At 47.2% G+C, this 16,717-nt stretch overlaps 3 protein-coding genes across 3 annotated transcripts; 1 reads left to right on the plus strand and 2 right to left on the minus strand.

Annotated features, from left to right (window-relative positions):
- Positions 1–789: 789 nt before the first annotated feature.
- H6S33_008687 (uncharacterized protein) lies at positions 790–1,668 on the plus strand (the record flags this gene model as incomplete). The annotated part of the gene is made up of 1 exon (XM_044840030.1): positions 790–1,668. The coding sequence occupies one exon, from the start codon at positions 790–792 to the stop codon at positions 1,666–1,668; it is 879 nt and encodes a 292-aa protein (XP_044687801.1).
- A 560-nt stretch (positions 1,669–2,228) lies between these two features.
- Positions 2,229–4,333, minus strand: H6S33_008688 (uncharacterized protein; the record flags this gene model as incomplete). The annotated part of the gene is made up of 6 exons (XM_044840031.1): positions 2,229–2,760; positions 2,817–3,319; positions 3,376–3,709; positions 3,757–3,943; positions 4,004–4,084; positions 4,135–4,333. The coding sequence occupies 6 exons, from the start codon at positions 4,331–4,333 to the stop codon at positions 2,229–2,231; spliced, it is 1,836 nt and encodes a 611-aa protein (XP_044687802.1).
- Positions 4,334–6,744: 2,411 nt separating this feature from the next.
- On the minus strand, positions 6,745–15,790 carry H6S33_008689 (uncharacterized protein; the record flags this gene model as incomplete). Its single annotated transcript, XM_044840032.1, has 9 exons — positions 6,745–6,897; positions 6,956–7,468; positions 7,522–9,954; positions 10,010–10,149; positions 10,201–11,454; positions 11,509–14,576; positions 14,631–14,655; positions 14,696–14,729; positions 14,792–15,790. 9 exons carry the CDS (start codon positions 15,788–15,790, stop codon positions 6,745–6,747), a joined length of 8,619 nt encoding a protein of 2,872 aa, XP_044687803.1.
- Positions 15,791–16,717: the final 927 nt, after the last annotated feature.

Consider the following 16,717-nt stretch of genomic DNA (forward strand, 5'->3'; position numbering starts at 1 on the left):
ATATAAAAAGTATCGATAGAGCACGCGCGGGGTGCACAATTATCTGCAAATATTGGAATTGGACCAAAGATATCGCAGGCCCAGGATTACAAAAAACCACACGGGATACTCCTCCCGCACCAAAAGAAATGGTTGCAATTGTCCTACCGATTGGTGCCTGAGATTTCTGTATATATGGGACCCCATACAAAGATGTGGCTGTTTGCGATTCAAACGCAACGCTTATTTTGCGTGCGACTAGTGATAAAAATACACAACTGATAGTCGAGAAATCTATCAATCTTTCAGTGTTATCCAAGTGATTATCGATGATTAAGTTGTAAAGCTATTGCACAGCAAGAAAGGCAGCCTCTAGCTCTGGTGTTTTAGTTGTTTCCATTCGCACATTTATATCACCACACGTCAATGATCAAATCAACATGTTCCACCAGTCGGCGAAACGACCAAATATCCCCGAACCCGCTCCACAATTTCATCCGCATGAATTGCGTTACTTGATCCAGCCCGTCCAAACGTTTTCCCAAGAGGATCTTGAAATATATTTGATCGATTTGGACCCTCCTTGATTGGTAGGCTTCAGTTCAACAAAAGATTCTCCCCATCACTTGAAAATCCCATGCACTCAATATTGAGTGTTTGAGATACCATAACTGTATATATAGACATTAGTTCCGCTCTGCAATGGAAATTATCACTCACATCCACACTTAGAACTAACCAAACATTCCCACACCTATCCCTCAACTTCAAACCCTGTTAAACCAAATTAAAATCCAGCTCATATCAAATATGACTACTATGACTGACCGCAATATCCGCAGATTCGCCTTTCTTTGGGACACCTGGACACACCAGTTTCTCATCTGCTGCAGCCCCGCTGCCCCACCCGGCACCATCCCCGTGGATTGGTTCTCTCTCGATGACCCTAGAATTGCGGACCGGGTGCCTCCTAGGTCTTTCGGCTTCCTTTCGGAAGAGATGCCTCCTCTCGCGTCCCTCGCTGCATATTTGCAGATTTTTAATCGCTTGGATAGTAGGGATACAGATACGGTGCGCATGCCACAGATCTCAGGAACTGCTGAGAATGATGGAGGGGAATGGCGGAGGGTTCGGCATGTGCAAGAAGAAGTAGCTACAGCAGAAGAACTAACGCCAGAAGAAGAAGAAGAGGTACATGAGGATATCAGATGCGGCATCTGCCACGACAAACCCATCAGCATCCAATTCCGCGAATGCACGCACGCCCTCTGTGGCGATTGCAACGACAGCTATTGGTGGAGTATACTCTCTAGGGACAGCTCGCAAGGTATGGACCCTTCTAACACGCTCCGGCTATCATTCCCGTGTCATATGTGTCGCGCGGAAGTATTTCATGAAGGGTACTTGGTGCCCGATAGTAGCCCCCCTGTTGAGACAAGACATGGAGACTTCGGCTTCCGAGTTGAGGGTTGGCATCTAGTGGCGCTGAAACCAGAATTTCAGTTCCATCGGGTGTTTTTGGTGAATATTGAGCAGTATGGTGAGAGAGTCACGGCGGAGCCGTTCTTGAGGAGTAGAGAACGTTTGGTGCCGGTGGTGGATGGAGAGAGGCTTTCTAGGACCTGGGATTTGTATGTGGCTTATGGACTGGTTGTTTTGCGCGCATTGATCGAGGCGGATTCTGTTTGAGTTCGGGACTGAGATATGCCACATGAGGTTGCGTGAGTTTGAGACTGAGATATGTTAGACGGATTGAAGAAGATTTACGATCTGCGATTTACGGCGTGCTTATAAGAATGAATTAAACAGATTTTAGTCTGACACTCTTGACTTTTCACGCTTCCTGACACATACTTGTCTTTTTTATCGATACCGGCCGAACAGCTTGGTAAACTTTTCTGTCCTTTGCTAGATAGCTTTGATGAGAGTGGTATTGAACGCGGATTTGTTTTTGGTGGCTTTGGTTAATCTTCGGCTCTCAAGGTAGCTCGGCATTCTCCGGCCCGACACTCACGGGATACAGATGTTCATGGCATATCACTCGCCCCCAAAGCCTTCCCATAACAGTAACTATGCCAAGCCCGCCCACTTACTCACCGACCAATCGAAATTCGCCTCTACCACAACCACATCAAATAATTTATTATTGCAGCACCACCAGGCATGCCGTCGCTCCATATATTACACGTATTCGTCCCATATATACAATCCCAAGGGAACAAACAACTCAACAACCCAGGCACCACCACCTACCGCCCCGGAACCTTCTTCCTCCGAACCTCCAGCGGCACCTGCTTCTCCTGACCATAACCCGCCGGCATCTCCATCACCGACTCCCGCGCCGGCATCTCTACCGGCGACGCATTCGCGTTGCACATCATCTCCCACCGCGAATTCGCATCGACTTCCAGCTCGCGCGGGTGGTAATGTTCGTCTGGCGACGCTGGGCTGTTGAGGCCGATAAAGTCCTTGGATTCGAGAGTACTTTCGGGCTGCTGGCCCTGCTGGCGGCGCCGCCGGAAGAGCAATATTCCTATGCCGGATAGGGCGAGAAAGGCCAGGGTCCCCCCGACAGCCCCGCCGATGATGGCGCCGTGGTTGGAGCTGGTGGAGGCTGCAGTGGGTTCGGGTGAGGTTGTTGGCGTGCTGGAGGAATTGGGGCTGCCGGTGGAGCTGCCGGTGGAGCCGGAGCCGGAGCCGGCCGTAACTGCGAATATCGAGCCCAGCGCTTTGTCGGTGAACCCGTTATCGGGTGCTAGTTTTGTTGCATTGCCATTGGCGCTATCGAGCAGTGTAAGCAGGGTTTCCATCAGGAGTTTGATTACAGGGAAACATACCTCCCGCCAATCACCGCACGCACCTCACTGCTAACCTCATACGCGCCATTATCGACCAAGAACGTATCAGTCCATGCGCCCGTATTCATATCCCACAAAAAGGCCGCACTCGCATTCACATCGCACGTCGGAAAGTCGTAACTGATGGCCTTCCTGCCGCCAAACTGAAACACATATCTCTCACCAATTACCTCACATTTTGGAGATATCCTGCCCCCTGGGTCCGCGTCCTCGTTGAGAACAGTCGATGGTAGGAGAACCCAGTCAAACGACGGGAGCGTGAGTGCCCAGATTGAGGTGACGGTGTCGCCGGTGCCGTCGCCTGTAGCGTTGGCCTCGACGCCGCCGAGCATCAGGATCTGGTGGCTGGAGTTGTCGGCAGCGCTGACGGTGACGGTGCAGAACTCTGTGCGCGGGGGTGGGTGTGCGGCGTCTGTGGGGAGGGATTGCTTGTACCATTTTGACAGCTTGGCGCTGTATATGTCAATCTCGAGCATGGACGCCTATTCCGCAACCCATTAATCATTCGGCCATCATGAAGTGAGAGCAGAGCACTTACCCAGGTCCTATTCACCACACCTCCAAACCTCATGATCAACTGATCGTCTCCAACGCCCACCCAAGGCAACCCCGTCCCCGCGGACCCTATCACCCCAAACGGCGTATCCTCCTTGCTCCATGCATCCCCAGCCCTATCAAACACCCACAACGCCCCAGTCTCCACGCCCTCGGCCACCGCTCCCTGATCATCTACCGAATATGTCCTCCCACCCAACTGATATCCCTTCTGTCTTTCCGGAATCCACGTATTCGCCTCACTCGACACCGGCGCCCCCATCGAGAACCCAAACGCCATGTCCGCACTATCCTCCCGCCACGCCCCACCATCCACACTATACCACCACCTTTTCTCCACGCTCGCCACCCCTGATCACCCCACAGCGTGCGGTTCCCAGGCTCAGGCTTGCCGAGTGCCATCATGATCTCCTCGGCCTCCGTCGGCCACCACAGCGGGCGCGACAGGCGCGGGACCTCGAGCGGCAGGGTGGTTGTCTTTGCATAGCTACTGACATTCCCGTCTGCGATCCGAAATGAGGAGCTAATGTCGACGGTGCGGAGGACGTTATCTACAATTTCCCTTGTTAGGACTTGCAGGCGGGTTCAATGAGGGAGCGCAGTGTATATACTTGGCCCGTTCCATGCTACCATGTCCGAGGCCCATGACTGTGAGCCACCGAGGATGTAGAGCGTGGTGGGGGTCGTGGTCACTAATGGATATTTGTTAGTTTCTGTGTAGGGAGGGCTTTGGGTGACTTACTGCTGAGGACACTGAGGCTACAGTATGAGGCGCCGTTGGCATCCGGCGGCGTTTGGGCGGCGGCGGCGTGTATATGGAGGATGGTTATGAGGAGGCATAGAGCGCCCCGGAAGAAGTTTGGAGGCATTGGATGTTGGTGGGCGGAGAGGAATAGTAGTGATATTGAAGGTTGCCCGCTTCTCCAGGGTTTCTGGGGCATTTTGGTGAAAATGAAGCACCAGAATACTGAAAACAGAACTGACAAGAGTACTGACAAGAGTACTGACAGGAATACTAACAAGAACAGAATAAGAATTATAACAGGAACAAGAACCAGGATACTAACAAGAACAGCAAAGCAAAAAAGCAAACTCCCCAGAAAACCACGAAGCCCCAATCGCAGCAGAAGTAATACGGGGCCTTACATACCCCCACCTATCGAAAACCCATGTCTCGGTACTTGTGCCAGGTCTACATCGCCTATGTTTCTACATGGGGGGGTGATTGATACGATAGTCGCTGGGGATCACCATGACCCTTGTACGCTGGGACCAATTGCCCACATAAGGCAGTCGTTATCTAAGTATAGATATCGTAGGAGTGTAGGCACTCTATATCTACAGGGGGGCATTCTTCATGCTTTCCGCATGGGGAGGGTGCGATTGGGTAAGTACATAATAGCTTCTACATTAGAGGGAAACATATATTGGCTGGTTATATATGCAATAGATAGCAGATACGAATACCATTATGCGTTTGGATTTGTGGATAATATTGTAGATTATTCAAAGTAGTTCATAACGTTGTATACGTAATTATTGGTTTAGTCGGTGTCAAGGGCTTGTAATTTGATTGACGGATTTCGATACGAAAACAGCTCTGTAATATATAAGTATGCCTTAGCTTATATAATTATATTAATGGAATAGTCGAGATCTAGTTTCCCATGCGCTCCGAGCCGTCAGATTCCCACCATCTATCTGCCTTCTCAAGTTAGATTCAAGCGTCCAGAAACAACCGCCCGCCCATCCCATGCAGTGATCAAAGTCATCATCATCTCCCCCACCCCTACCAAAAACAAGAGATTCGAAGAGCGACCTGCAGCTGACGCGACTTTATGTACCCTACCTCCAGATAACATACCTCTGCAATTAACGTCGCACCGTTCCCCAAATGCGAAATTCGAGACAAACCCGCGCCGCAGCACAACAATTCCTCAGACACGCACCTGCATGCAATCCCTGAACCCGCTTCTCGCTTCACCACTCCATCCCTGAAACGAAATAAAACCCCTGCCACTAGGGAACGTACACCGGTTTCTAATAATAATCTATCCAGAACGTACATTCCACATCCGGGTAACGTATGGAATATCAAGCGTTCGGAGAGTTTGTAAGTAACAAGTAACAAGCAATGGTGCCAAGGAACTAAACTCCACATCTTGTTGGGGTTAGGGTTAGGAGCGGTCAATGATTAATCCGACTACATTCATTGCTTTTTTTTTTTGGGGGGGGGGGGGGGGGGCAGCCGATAGTGTTCATCATGAGACGAGACGAGACGCAGCTCTAGTTCGACGGTAAGTATCACTGGCCTCCCTCGAGACTAGCTTGAAGAAACCTGCCAGCAGTAAGCATATATATGCGAGTATATCAAAGGACGTCCGTGGTCATCAGTGAGCTCCTTGGGCGAGAGATCAGCAAGCAGTTGAAGTTTTTTTTTTCTTTTTTCTTGCTTCAAAGGCTTCTATTTAGCTATGGTCTTGGCCCACCGCTACTCACTCAATTTTTCCAAGGCTATCTCTGGACGGGGCAAGGTAAGCTAGATGAGATCGATATCGACGGTCTACCCCTCATCTCACATACAAGACTAGATAGATAAATGGACCTTGCAATTGATCTCATTATCGAATGGTGAGAATATCACTAGCGCACGGTGCAGCCATGGCAGGACAAAATCTATCGCTCGAATACGTAGGCGGGGAAACAAAGAACATGAGTTGAGACATATTCAATTGATCGGATTGAGCACAAAACACAAACAAAAATGGCGGTTTTCAAACCCCCCCTTTCTTCCTAACACCACTAATGTTTATGATGCCTTGTATAATACAACAACTTTGGAGCCTTTGAGCGAGTAATTTTGAGATTCCTGCCAAGACCTCGAATTTGTGTAGGGCTTATATACAATTCACTCTCAATCTGAGCCATGTGGCTCCTTTGATAATTGTCACTCAAGAATGAAATTCATAGTATGGGCTACTTATAAGACATTGAGCTTACGAGAAATTTGGGCGTGATTGCATTGTGGGCAAATTTTGGTGTATTTTGGTTGATTTTGGCGCCAATCCAATGAGTTATGTCACCGTATTGTACATATTTTTAAACTTATTACAAGAGCTTTTTAAGAATGATAAGCAGAATAAAACCCTTCTCCCCCGAGCTGCTTTATGTAGATCAAAAAAAGAAAAAAGAAAAAAAAGAATCGTCCATTACAATAAATAGAGAAAATGCTGATAAAAACACACCCCTTCTAATGACTGTATCTATAATAAATAATACCCCATGTCATAAAACAAAACACCGTTATAGGACAAATGAAAATAAATAAAGCGAAGGGAGGCTGCTAAATACCCTACGACGGCCCACTACCGCCAAACCTCCCAAGAAGCATCATACCCTTTTTCTTGATACTTTCCTCGGAATCACCAGCAATTCCATCTTTCTGTCTAGACAATGCTGCCAGGTTCGAAAGGTGCCGACCCAGCGAATTATTAAAGATGTTTTTCTATAATTTCACGTCAATATCTGTAGCCACGCTGAAGAGGCTGAATCAAAGGACTCACTTTATCATCATCCGGCCCATCCTGCATGTCCAGGGGAGTAGCACCTGTGGGTGGTGTGTAGAATTCCGCCGTATTAGCACTGCCAGCGGAACCCATGGTACTCATGGTTTTAATTGACATAGACGACATTGAAGACATCGCGGTTCCTGGTCTCATGATAGATGGCGGTTTGAGGAAGCTATAAGATGTGCTTGGTCTAGCAGTCGAGGTGTCACGGTGAGACATTGTAAAGTCACGCGAGTCGTCACCCTCCGGATTGTAGAAAGTGGCCGATGTTCCCAGTGAACCGTTGTTCGCCATCATCCTGTGTAAATTTGGTGCAGGCTTGCTTGGCCTATGATGAGTGAGCTTATTTTGAAGTATAGCTCCAGTATGAGAAATGAGTGCCCGGATAATATCCTTCTTCAACCGCATGGCCAGGTCAAGGTTGGACCAGGTTTTATTCCGATATTCAAGCATGGGCATACGGAATACAAATTCATGCACATCTTCAATGTTACTTTGGTCTCGACCCTATAAAATTTGTCAATTTCCGATCCGTTCCAAGAAAACGATAAGCAACACACCTTATAACTCAGACATAAAACGACACTAGGAATCTTGATGTAAGCCAATGTCATGAAATTTGACGCTCTTGACATCATCTGGGAAAGTTCATCAGATCGTTTTTCGCCCCGGTCATTTGTAGACCTGTGGAAAATTTGCAATTTCTTGCTGTTCTTGTCGAGTGGAGGCATAGTAGGTACAGGACCTTCCAAAGACTTTCTAGACTTGACAGAGATGGCTTCGTTGGAAGTTTTATGAGTGAGAGTTCGCGATGGTTTGAATCCGCGAAATATACTACCACCACTTGACGCTTTGAAGCTATTTGACCTAGGTTTTAGCGATCCCGCGGAAGCTGGTCTAACTAGCTCTGGTTTATTATCAAGTGACATAGTTGGCTTCAATCTCAGATCAACTGGTGAGGTACCATCACTCTTTGTCGACGAGCTATCATCCATCGTGTGGGAGTCGTTCTCCATCTCGTTATCGCTATCATCTGATCCTGATCCATCGGGAATAGGTTTCATTGAGTGGACCAGGAACGGTGAAAATCCACCATCTCCAAAGGCACCAGTACCAACCCCCGGGAAGATATATTCAAAGATCTTATCCCCAATCTCGCGCTCAAGCTGGATCTTAAGCGGGAAGAGATTCACCTCGAAATGATCCATCACCGGTATACCAGCAATTGCCTCCAACATGTGCCAATATACGCGAAGGATTTTGGTCTGTCTTATCTCTGTCATCGTTCGCATTTGATCGAAGAAGGGGGCAATCATCACAGGGTAGACGGCATTTGGAAGGAGATTGTATCCTCTCATCATCTCCACTTCCACGGTGTTGAAATTGGAGCCATCGTTATTGTCCATGCGCTCATAACCGGCGTTCTGAAGACGGATATCCATAAGGGGGTCCTGTTTTTCGCGAAGAAGGCGCCAGACAATCTCCGAAGCTGATAGATACCACCGGAGGATTCCGGTGGCTTGAGATGACCGATCGTCGTACTTTCGTTGAGCAGTGGTGATAGCCTTCATCATAAAGAATAACTCTTCCTCACAACTTGCAAGGTCCTCGTCAACCGAAACTCGTCCTTCCCAACCCTCGAGATCTAAGTTTCGAGAGTTGATTTCGAAATAAGTCTTGATGTCCTCTAATTGGTGTATTCTGGTTTGCAAACTTTCCACCATTTCCGGAGCCCCCGTCAAGTCACTGAAGTCAGAAGCGAGCATAATCTTCTCAAGCTTCTCGCTACGAAGCTTCTCCAAAGGCTCGGAGTATAACAGAAGATCAAGAACGATGATATACATAGCAAAGTACTGGGCTGAATCGCATGCTGCTTCAACCCTGGGAAAGTCCACCCATACGTGATCAATCCGACGCTCCTCGTCGATAGGTCCACCCCTGGTATTCAAATTTCCAGTCTCCAGGTCGCTTACTTGGTCGCTATATTTCAAACGAAGCGAGTTGTATTTATCGTATCTCAAAGTTGCAGAAGTCCTTTCAACAACACGCGAAAACCCAACGGGCAAATTGCGGAAATCAAACATACTCTCCAGTGGTACCCAAGGTGGCCATGAAGAGCCAGAAGGAGCGCCATATCGATTAGCCGAATGAAGTGACATCGAATGCGGCGCGAAGTCTTGCCGCTGTGATACAAAGAACTGTGTATTTTCAAGATTCAGTGCGAATCGGCGCTGCACCAGGCCGCTAACATCATCCCCAATCCTATATTTATCCATAATAGACACAACTTTCAGCTGCATTCCTTGGGCGGCGACAAGTACAGCAGCGCCCTTGTTCTTCTCACTTTGCATCTGAATTTGAGGTGCTATGAGACGGACATGATAGCTGTTCTGCGGTACGTACTCCTCGGCAACATCTCCCGTCAAGTCTTCTCTATGGACCTTTGCTGCGGCCTGATCCATACCTCTCCCGCCACTGGGCTTCTCGTCAGCGACAACAAATTTCTCTTCGCTATTCAGAAGCTCTTTTATTCGAGCGTCAAGTTCATCATCGCTTTGGGTACCAGGCGTGGAGGAAGGTCCTGTGCCGGTATATTCTCCAGTAGTGGATCCAGACGACGTCTCTTTGCCTGTCCCCTTCTGTTCTTCGACTATATCCAGAATAAATTTGACTGCTCGCCGGGACATGTAGTACACAAAACCACGCCTCTGGCTGACCTGGTGAATATACTTTAGAATGATATTCCTCAGTGAGTTGTTCCATTTTGCCTGCATATTGTGGACAATGAAACGATTGTCAAAATCACTGATGTAATCAAAGGGGGAATTTTCCATCCCAAGCATTTCAGAATCTGTATCAGATCCTTCGGTACCGTCTAGGTCAGGGGTTTCAATACCACCATTGTCAAGCTTGCTAGACATGCGTCGCAACATTGTCTGAAGAAAGTTGAGTTTATTAAATAAGATCGAACTCTGTTCGATGAGTTTCTCAGACTGTAGTGGCAGAGTTAATTATATGATGCTGAATCAGGAGTCCGGACCAACTTACGTCTTGCTTAAGAGTCGTATCATCAGGATTTAGCTTCATTGATTGGGCGAGAGAATCTAAGGCCTCCTTGTTTTTGTGGATTTGTTGATTCACCTTCTCTAGGCGTGCTTGTACAAGACCACATTGAATCTCGCGAGGATCTATTCGCTCGGTTAGCCGATATTTACTTCCAGCATATAATCTACACTTACCATTATTTTCCGACATGAGGCAATCATGCGTGGGTTCATGCCCGAAGGGGCTAACACACTCGTTTCCAGAACGTGAATCGGGGTCACCATGATCTGTTTGCCTGAAATATGTGAATCTCGGAGTGTAGGCCAGCGGCATGATCTTTGTCTTTGGCGTCTTGTTACTAGGTAATACCCAATCAAGCTCGACAAAATCGTCCATATCAATCCAAGAATAATCACCATCTGGAATTGTGAATTGCGACATGTCACCCGAATACCTGATAGTGCTTTCTGCGAGGTTTAAAGGGACCTCAGCTGCAGCTGCTTGGTCCATCAACTCGGCCGCCGTCGCTCCGATAATGACTGCTGATACAGCCCTAATATCAGCGGAATGAAAATCTAGCTCAGCTTGGTTAATCCTCATAGTGGTGCTTTGACCGATATCCTCCCGTCTCTGATGAATATCAACCATGAAGCTATCAAGCTTGGCCTTTAGACCAGTAGCCGCAACAACATCATGCCCGGCTTCATCTTTATCGTTATGTTTGTATATATGGCTGATAAAGAGGGGAGATAAGCAAAGCTTGTATTTTATAGTGGCAAGATGTCTCCCAAATTTCTTACTCGACTTCTCCACACCAGGCCATAGAGGTCCCTGGCGAATGGGAAGGGACATAACACCGGAGAAAAGTCCCCACCAGGAGAAGAAATGAGTAAAAAACCTCGGGGTTAGATGAATGGTATTATAGCTCGTCGATGGCTTTGTATTGGCAGATGACCAATCATGAGTGAGCGGGGACAGGATCGATAGGGACATATGGATATGTTGACTTCGGAATCCCCGAAAAGCATCGTACACTTCTCCAGGTGGGGCTTCGGCATATTGGGGGGTCTTGAGTGAAATATCATAATGAGGCTTAAACTCAAAAGACCTCTTTATCAAGCCATCCGCTCCCTTGAACTCCTGCTCAAACATAAGCCCAAGCATCCACCGCACTTTACCCGAAAGCTTCATTATGACTTTCTTGAACATTGCCGTGCTTTCAAAGGTGCTTAGGCTATGAACGCTTTTGTTATCGACAGGAGCTAAAGTGTCGAACTCATTTCGTACTTGATTTGTAAAGTCTGGAACAGCTAGTAGGTACTCTTCGCTGTCGACTATCAAGAATTCCCGTGGATCCTCAGATCTACCAATTTCGCAACGTACATCTCCTCTCCAGCACATAACAAAACCAGCACCATCACCAACAATCTCATATGGATCGCGGGAACCTGAAAGCTTGATGAGCATCACGATTCATAAGTACAAAAAAGGATTGAGCCTACCTTTCAACGTAACCTGAACATCGCCGTCCCCTTTCCATGACACACTCATATGCGAATGCAAAACTAGCCTGATCTTATCCCAGAACCCGGTCCTCTCGCTTGGATCGAAATGCGGCTTCGTAAATGTCTCAAAAACCATCATCATGTCTTGAATTGCAGGCTGGTAAGAAGTGCACCATGTAGCCCTTGTTGCATAAGGAGTATTGATTGAAATATCGAAATCTGAATAGCTCTTTACTGCAGCAACCGTGCGTCTCACGTCGATAGCAAAGCCGCCTTCTGATATTCCAGATCCAGTTGAAGGTGGAATGATATTTACCTGACAATGTCGCATCGACTCAGAACCACTCAGCTCCTCCCCGATCACAAAATCTGATTTGAGAGACCAAGCCGGTAGGCGAGCGGACTGAGATGCTTTGACACGAGGAACGTGGAGAAGGGGCAGTGGGTAATCCCTCAGAAGAACTCTTGCCTCGCTGAAATCAAGCTTGATGCTTATGGGTACCAGCAATGCAAACTGTGTATTTTCCGGCAGACCCTTTCCAACTCGGTGCATAAATTTTGGTAGTTCCTCCATTGCGAAACTGGGTTTATCAATAACCAATTCAACATCGCTGAGGAATCCAGCCATAAGTGCAGGTCGCATAGGAAGTCCAAGAACAATCTCGCTATCGTCAATATCAACGGGAATTTCATCACGTCCATAAAACGCTTCTCTAGATTCCCTAGTCTTGGAGCTGTGATAATCCTGAGCCCACCTCATCCGCTTAATCCAGGCAGTTGAATTGTGCTCCTGTAGTCTTTCCCAGGCGTCTTCGATGGAGACTCGAACTTCATCAGATGGACCTGAATGGGCTTCAAAACTAAACGGCGTTGTTCTACCACGATGAGACGACTTTGGTCTAGGGGCATCAGGTGACTCGGTGCGTACATTTGTATCTGGTTTCCAAGTTTTGCTTCGCCCTCTAAACATTGAAGATCCTCCGTTGGCAGTCTTAGGTGGTATCTGAATATTTCTAGATGTCTCCCATGATCGCCTTCTTTCACTTTCCTTCATCTTTTTTACCTTCGCATCAAATGCAGCCTCTCTGGCAAGTCTCTTCTTCTGTTCTGATAAACCTAGACGGTAGATGATTCCCAGTTGTGTTTCGAATGGATCATCCTCAAGCTCAAGAAGCAGTGCCTTGGTTCGTAGCGATATTTTAGGAACCTTGCTGGCTTTTACGGCCCCCTTACCGAGAATATAATCGTTTGTGCCCGTTTTAAAACGGTGATGCATTTGTTGGCTTGCCTTTGCAGTGTTGATAATATTATCGGTCACCTCATACAGGATGAGTTGATGGGGAATCGCCAGTCGGATTGCATCAGCGGAGATATCAATCGACTTTTGCTCCATTACATCCTCGCCACTTTTTCTAATCGCTTGACGCAAGTGAACTTGAAGGTGTCGCAAGCTGACAAGCCTAGTCCAAGTCCCCTTCACATTCGGCGATTCTGCATATAGCCTCACGTGTTTTGCTTTAAGCAATGGGGGGCTCCACTTATGGCGCCGAGCATCAAGACCGAACATGTCCAGCATCATTGGTGGGTCATCGGGCATGCTTGCCTTGATGCGAACATGGGAAATCTTAAGTTCCAAATTTATGTGTTCAAAAGAGTCCGAGAGTGGGCTGTCATCTATTTCCATTCCTCCAAGTGGCGCACCGAAGTTATCCGAAAATTTCGTAGATCTGTTTGCGCCCTCTTCTGGCCTTACACTCCCCCCGAATGCCTCCTTGAGGACCTTCATGGCAACGAGAACAGCATAATGTCGATATAATGAGTAATTGAAGAAAAACGATTTTGCATGCGAACTGATGTGCAGTGTTGGCCCCTCACTATCCGTAGAAGTCGAAAACGAGATATCAAATGCGGGAATGTTCAGAAAGGGAACTTGCTCCCACGAATCCTCGGAATCCACCATAAATCCTTCTAATCCCTTGGTGTTGAAGGTCAGCTTCCTTCCATCTGTAGGATTCTTCAAAGCCGCCACGGATGGCATCTTAGATCCTCGAGTATCATCCGGTGTGAGGATCCTTGAAGTGATCCTTCTTCGAGGCGGAGGTCGATATCGGTCATCGACTTTTCGGCCTCTATACTCTACTGACCACGAATCTAGTTGCAGCGCAGCCCCACGTGTGAACCCAGATATCTCCTCATCTATACCTGCAATCTCCATACTAAAATCTTTACCCTCTAGCTTAAAATGCTCGATCCAAGCAGGAAGACGGCGAAGGAAGTTCGGAACATCGGACGTTCGTGACCTATGGAGTTTATCAGGCTTGACATTCCGGTGGAATTGTCCAACCATTTGCTTGATCCCCTGGACAATTTCTGGACGTACAAGACGAAGTGAGAAAGTTTCGAGATATGCATGCGCAGTAACTTGGATTTCAGGGAATGCGTTTGCAAGTACTCTAATGTCAAGTGCATCGGTTTGCAAAAGATCATGCTTCTCCCCGGAAAATCCTTGATAATAAAGATGATGAGATGTAATCCGAAAGGAGCCGTTAAGGGAGTAATGTTTTTCGCCCTCGGCTTCGTATGACGAATCTGCGACGGCGGAGATAGAAGACATGCTAGAAATAAGTAAATCCGTATTGCCAGCTGCTTTCCGTTCTGAGTCTGTCGGAAACACGGATATCCGAATTACAGGCTCGTGGACCGAGAAATTAATGCTTGCTTTCGGTAGTAGATTTGAAATAAAAGAAGGCTTTCCGGGAGCACCGGAAGAGGATTTACGAGGTTTTGTCTGCGTGAAGGCTAATAATATGGGCAAGTGTCTGGGCTCAAGATCTATTGAAGGTGATGTAATAACCATGTTGGCGAAAAGCATGTTGGCATTTAAATCAGATTCGATCGATTTCTTGCTCATTTGAATAAATTTTGAGGGAAGTGTAGTCTTGGTAGTCACGGTGACCATCGGAATGTAAAGAATCTTGTCTTGTCGAATGCCATCGTCAACACTGACTGAAAGGGAAATTGCGGCCAAGAGAGCTTGATGGGCAATGTCCTCCGGAGAGAAATACCTGGAGACGATTATTTAGCAAATTACAATATTTAGTCTGGGGTGAATATCATACATGCGATGTGCAGGTGACTTTTGATCTAAGCGGTGAATATCCATTCCCAGCTCTTTCATACTTACTACAACTTGTAGAGGTTTTCCAGAAGGCTGAACCCTAGTAACAGCTTTCGAAATGATAAGATATCCAATAGCGAACTGGACTTCCTTTAACCCTACCAGTAAAGATTGCAAGAACTTCTTTGATTCATCCACCGCTTCCACGAACTTTTCCGATTGACTTTCTGGTGACGCTAACTCTTCCATGAGTGTGCCCAAGGGCACCCCCGGGGATTTTGCCTTTGCCGATTTCTTGCATTTGGGCCGCCTTATTTGTTGAAGCTTTTCACGACATTCAAGGATCTGATCAAATGGAAGACTGATTTTCCCAAATTTGATAGAAATTGCAGCATCCATGATTACATCTGCCCCCTCCTCCAGAACACCGTAGACATTGAACATACAGTGATCCATAAGCTCAACAGGATCCTTCTGCTTTTGGTGGAAAAACAACATGCTCTTGGCAGTAAACATCCATTCGATGGGCTTCTGGTTCTCTTTAAGATCTTGACAATGGTCAAACATCCGATTCCGATCGATTTTCTGCCGAGTATCCAGCATTGTCGTCATGCTGCTAATCTGGATGCTCCCCACATCATGAACATTCACGGTTGTATTTGTGAATATGATGTCTACCATTTGAACCCATTTAAGATGTTTATGAAGCTTTTTCAGCTTCTCCTTCAGCTTTGATGTTCCTCCACGGATCTCGCTCCTATTCTTCTGTGTCGGAACCCCGGAAGCCGCCCCGCTTTCCCTCCGTAGAGTATCTTTTCTCCCCCTTCTGTTGCGAGACTGACTTTCAGACTCATCTGATTCGTTATCCTCCCCCTCTTCTATCTTCTTGAAATCCACTGACAACGATGAATCCGATACGACGATAGAAATCCATGTTGGTTGCGTAAACGTCGGTCTATGTAGTAACAGTCCAAGCTTCCGGACCTCGATCTTGACACCGTTGACGGGTTCGTAGCTGATCCGCTTAAATGCGAAGTATCCCACTCGTTGAATTGAAACTCCTGTGAGGATCCGAAGGATAGCGAAGAAGACAAATGTAGCTAGGTATCCGACGACCACAACGCCTAATACAAACGTTGGGAAGCGGTACGCGGTGGCCATATGAGAAAATATTATGCTTTCTGTGATAAACTCTGGGTTTTCCTTGTCCTCGCAGCTGCCCCCTATTCCCTTCTTCTTCCCTGTCCAAGTTCTTGCTTGTATGGAGGGTCCGGCTCGCGTGCCTCCTCAAACCCTATGAATGAATGCTGTTTTGTTGTATTATAAGCTTGTGCTCATGTTTGATCTGATCGTTTGGATATGTAAAGAGCGAAGAATGAATTATGGTGGAGAAAGGGAGCAAAGAGTGAGCTTGTTGCGTTTTTTTTGCACCAAGAGTAATAAAAATGGGGGTTGAGATTACCGTTGATAGCAGACGAGGGACTGATGATCTCAAATCCCCGAATCTCGTCTGGTTGCTATGTGTAATTCCGGAGTACAGATCTAAATTTTGAACGTATGCGCGGGCCCCCAGGATGCAGGGGGAAAGGAACAAAGGTCGAGTGAATTCTACCTGAGAACACGGGAAGAGGTGTTATTTCAGGAATGTTATGCCAAAATTTTAACATGTACATATTACGGATATCCATACATGCTCATTCACATTGTTCAATAGCCGCATGCGCTTTAAAACGCATTTACGCGCAGAAGCTAGGTGCTGCTATAGCGCTACACAACCGGCACCTACTCTACAGGGCAGTGCTGCCTCAAAAAAGAGTTGTTCATCCTTCTCATCCTATAAACACACATGTATGTACACGCATTGTAAACTCTAGCACTATGTAGCTCAACTGGAAAGGTTCTCGCGTGTCAGTGCAGCGAATCTTGGCGGACTACCAGAAATGTAGGTACATCGGACCTTCGGCTGGGTAACCGATCTCGAGACAGCGAACTTTGAAGACACTGAACCACCCATACAGTTAGGCCCGCGTCGTGGCTTGGGGGCGCTACCAGTGACTTTTGTAGGACAAAGATATAACTACCGCCATA

The sequence above is a fragment of the Morchella sextelata genome, assembly GCF_020137385.1.
Source record: "Morchella sextelata strain SCLS chromosome Unknown scls_27, whole genome shotgun sequence".
Taxonomy (NCBI): Eukaryota; Fungi; Ascomycota; class Pezizomycetes; order Pezizales; family Morchellaceae; genus Morchella; species Morchella sextelata.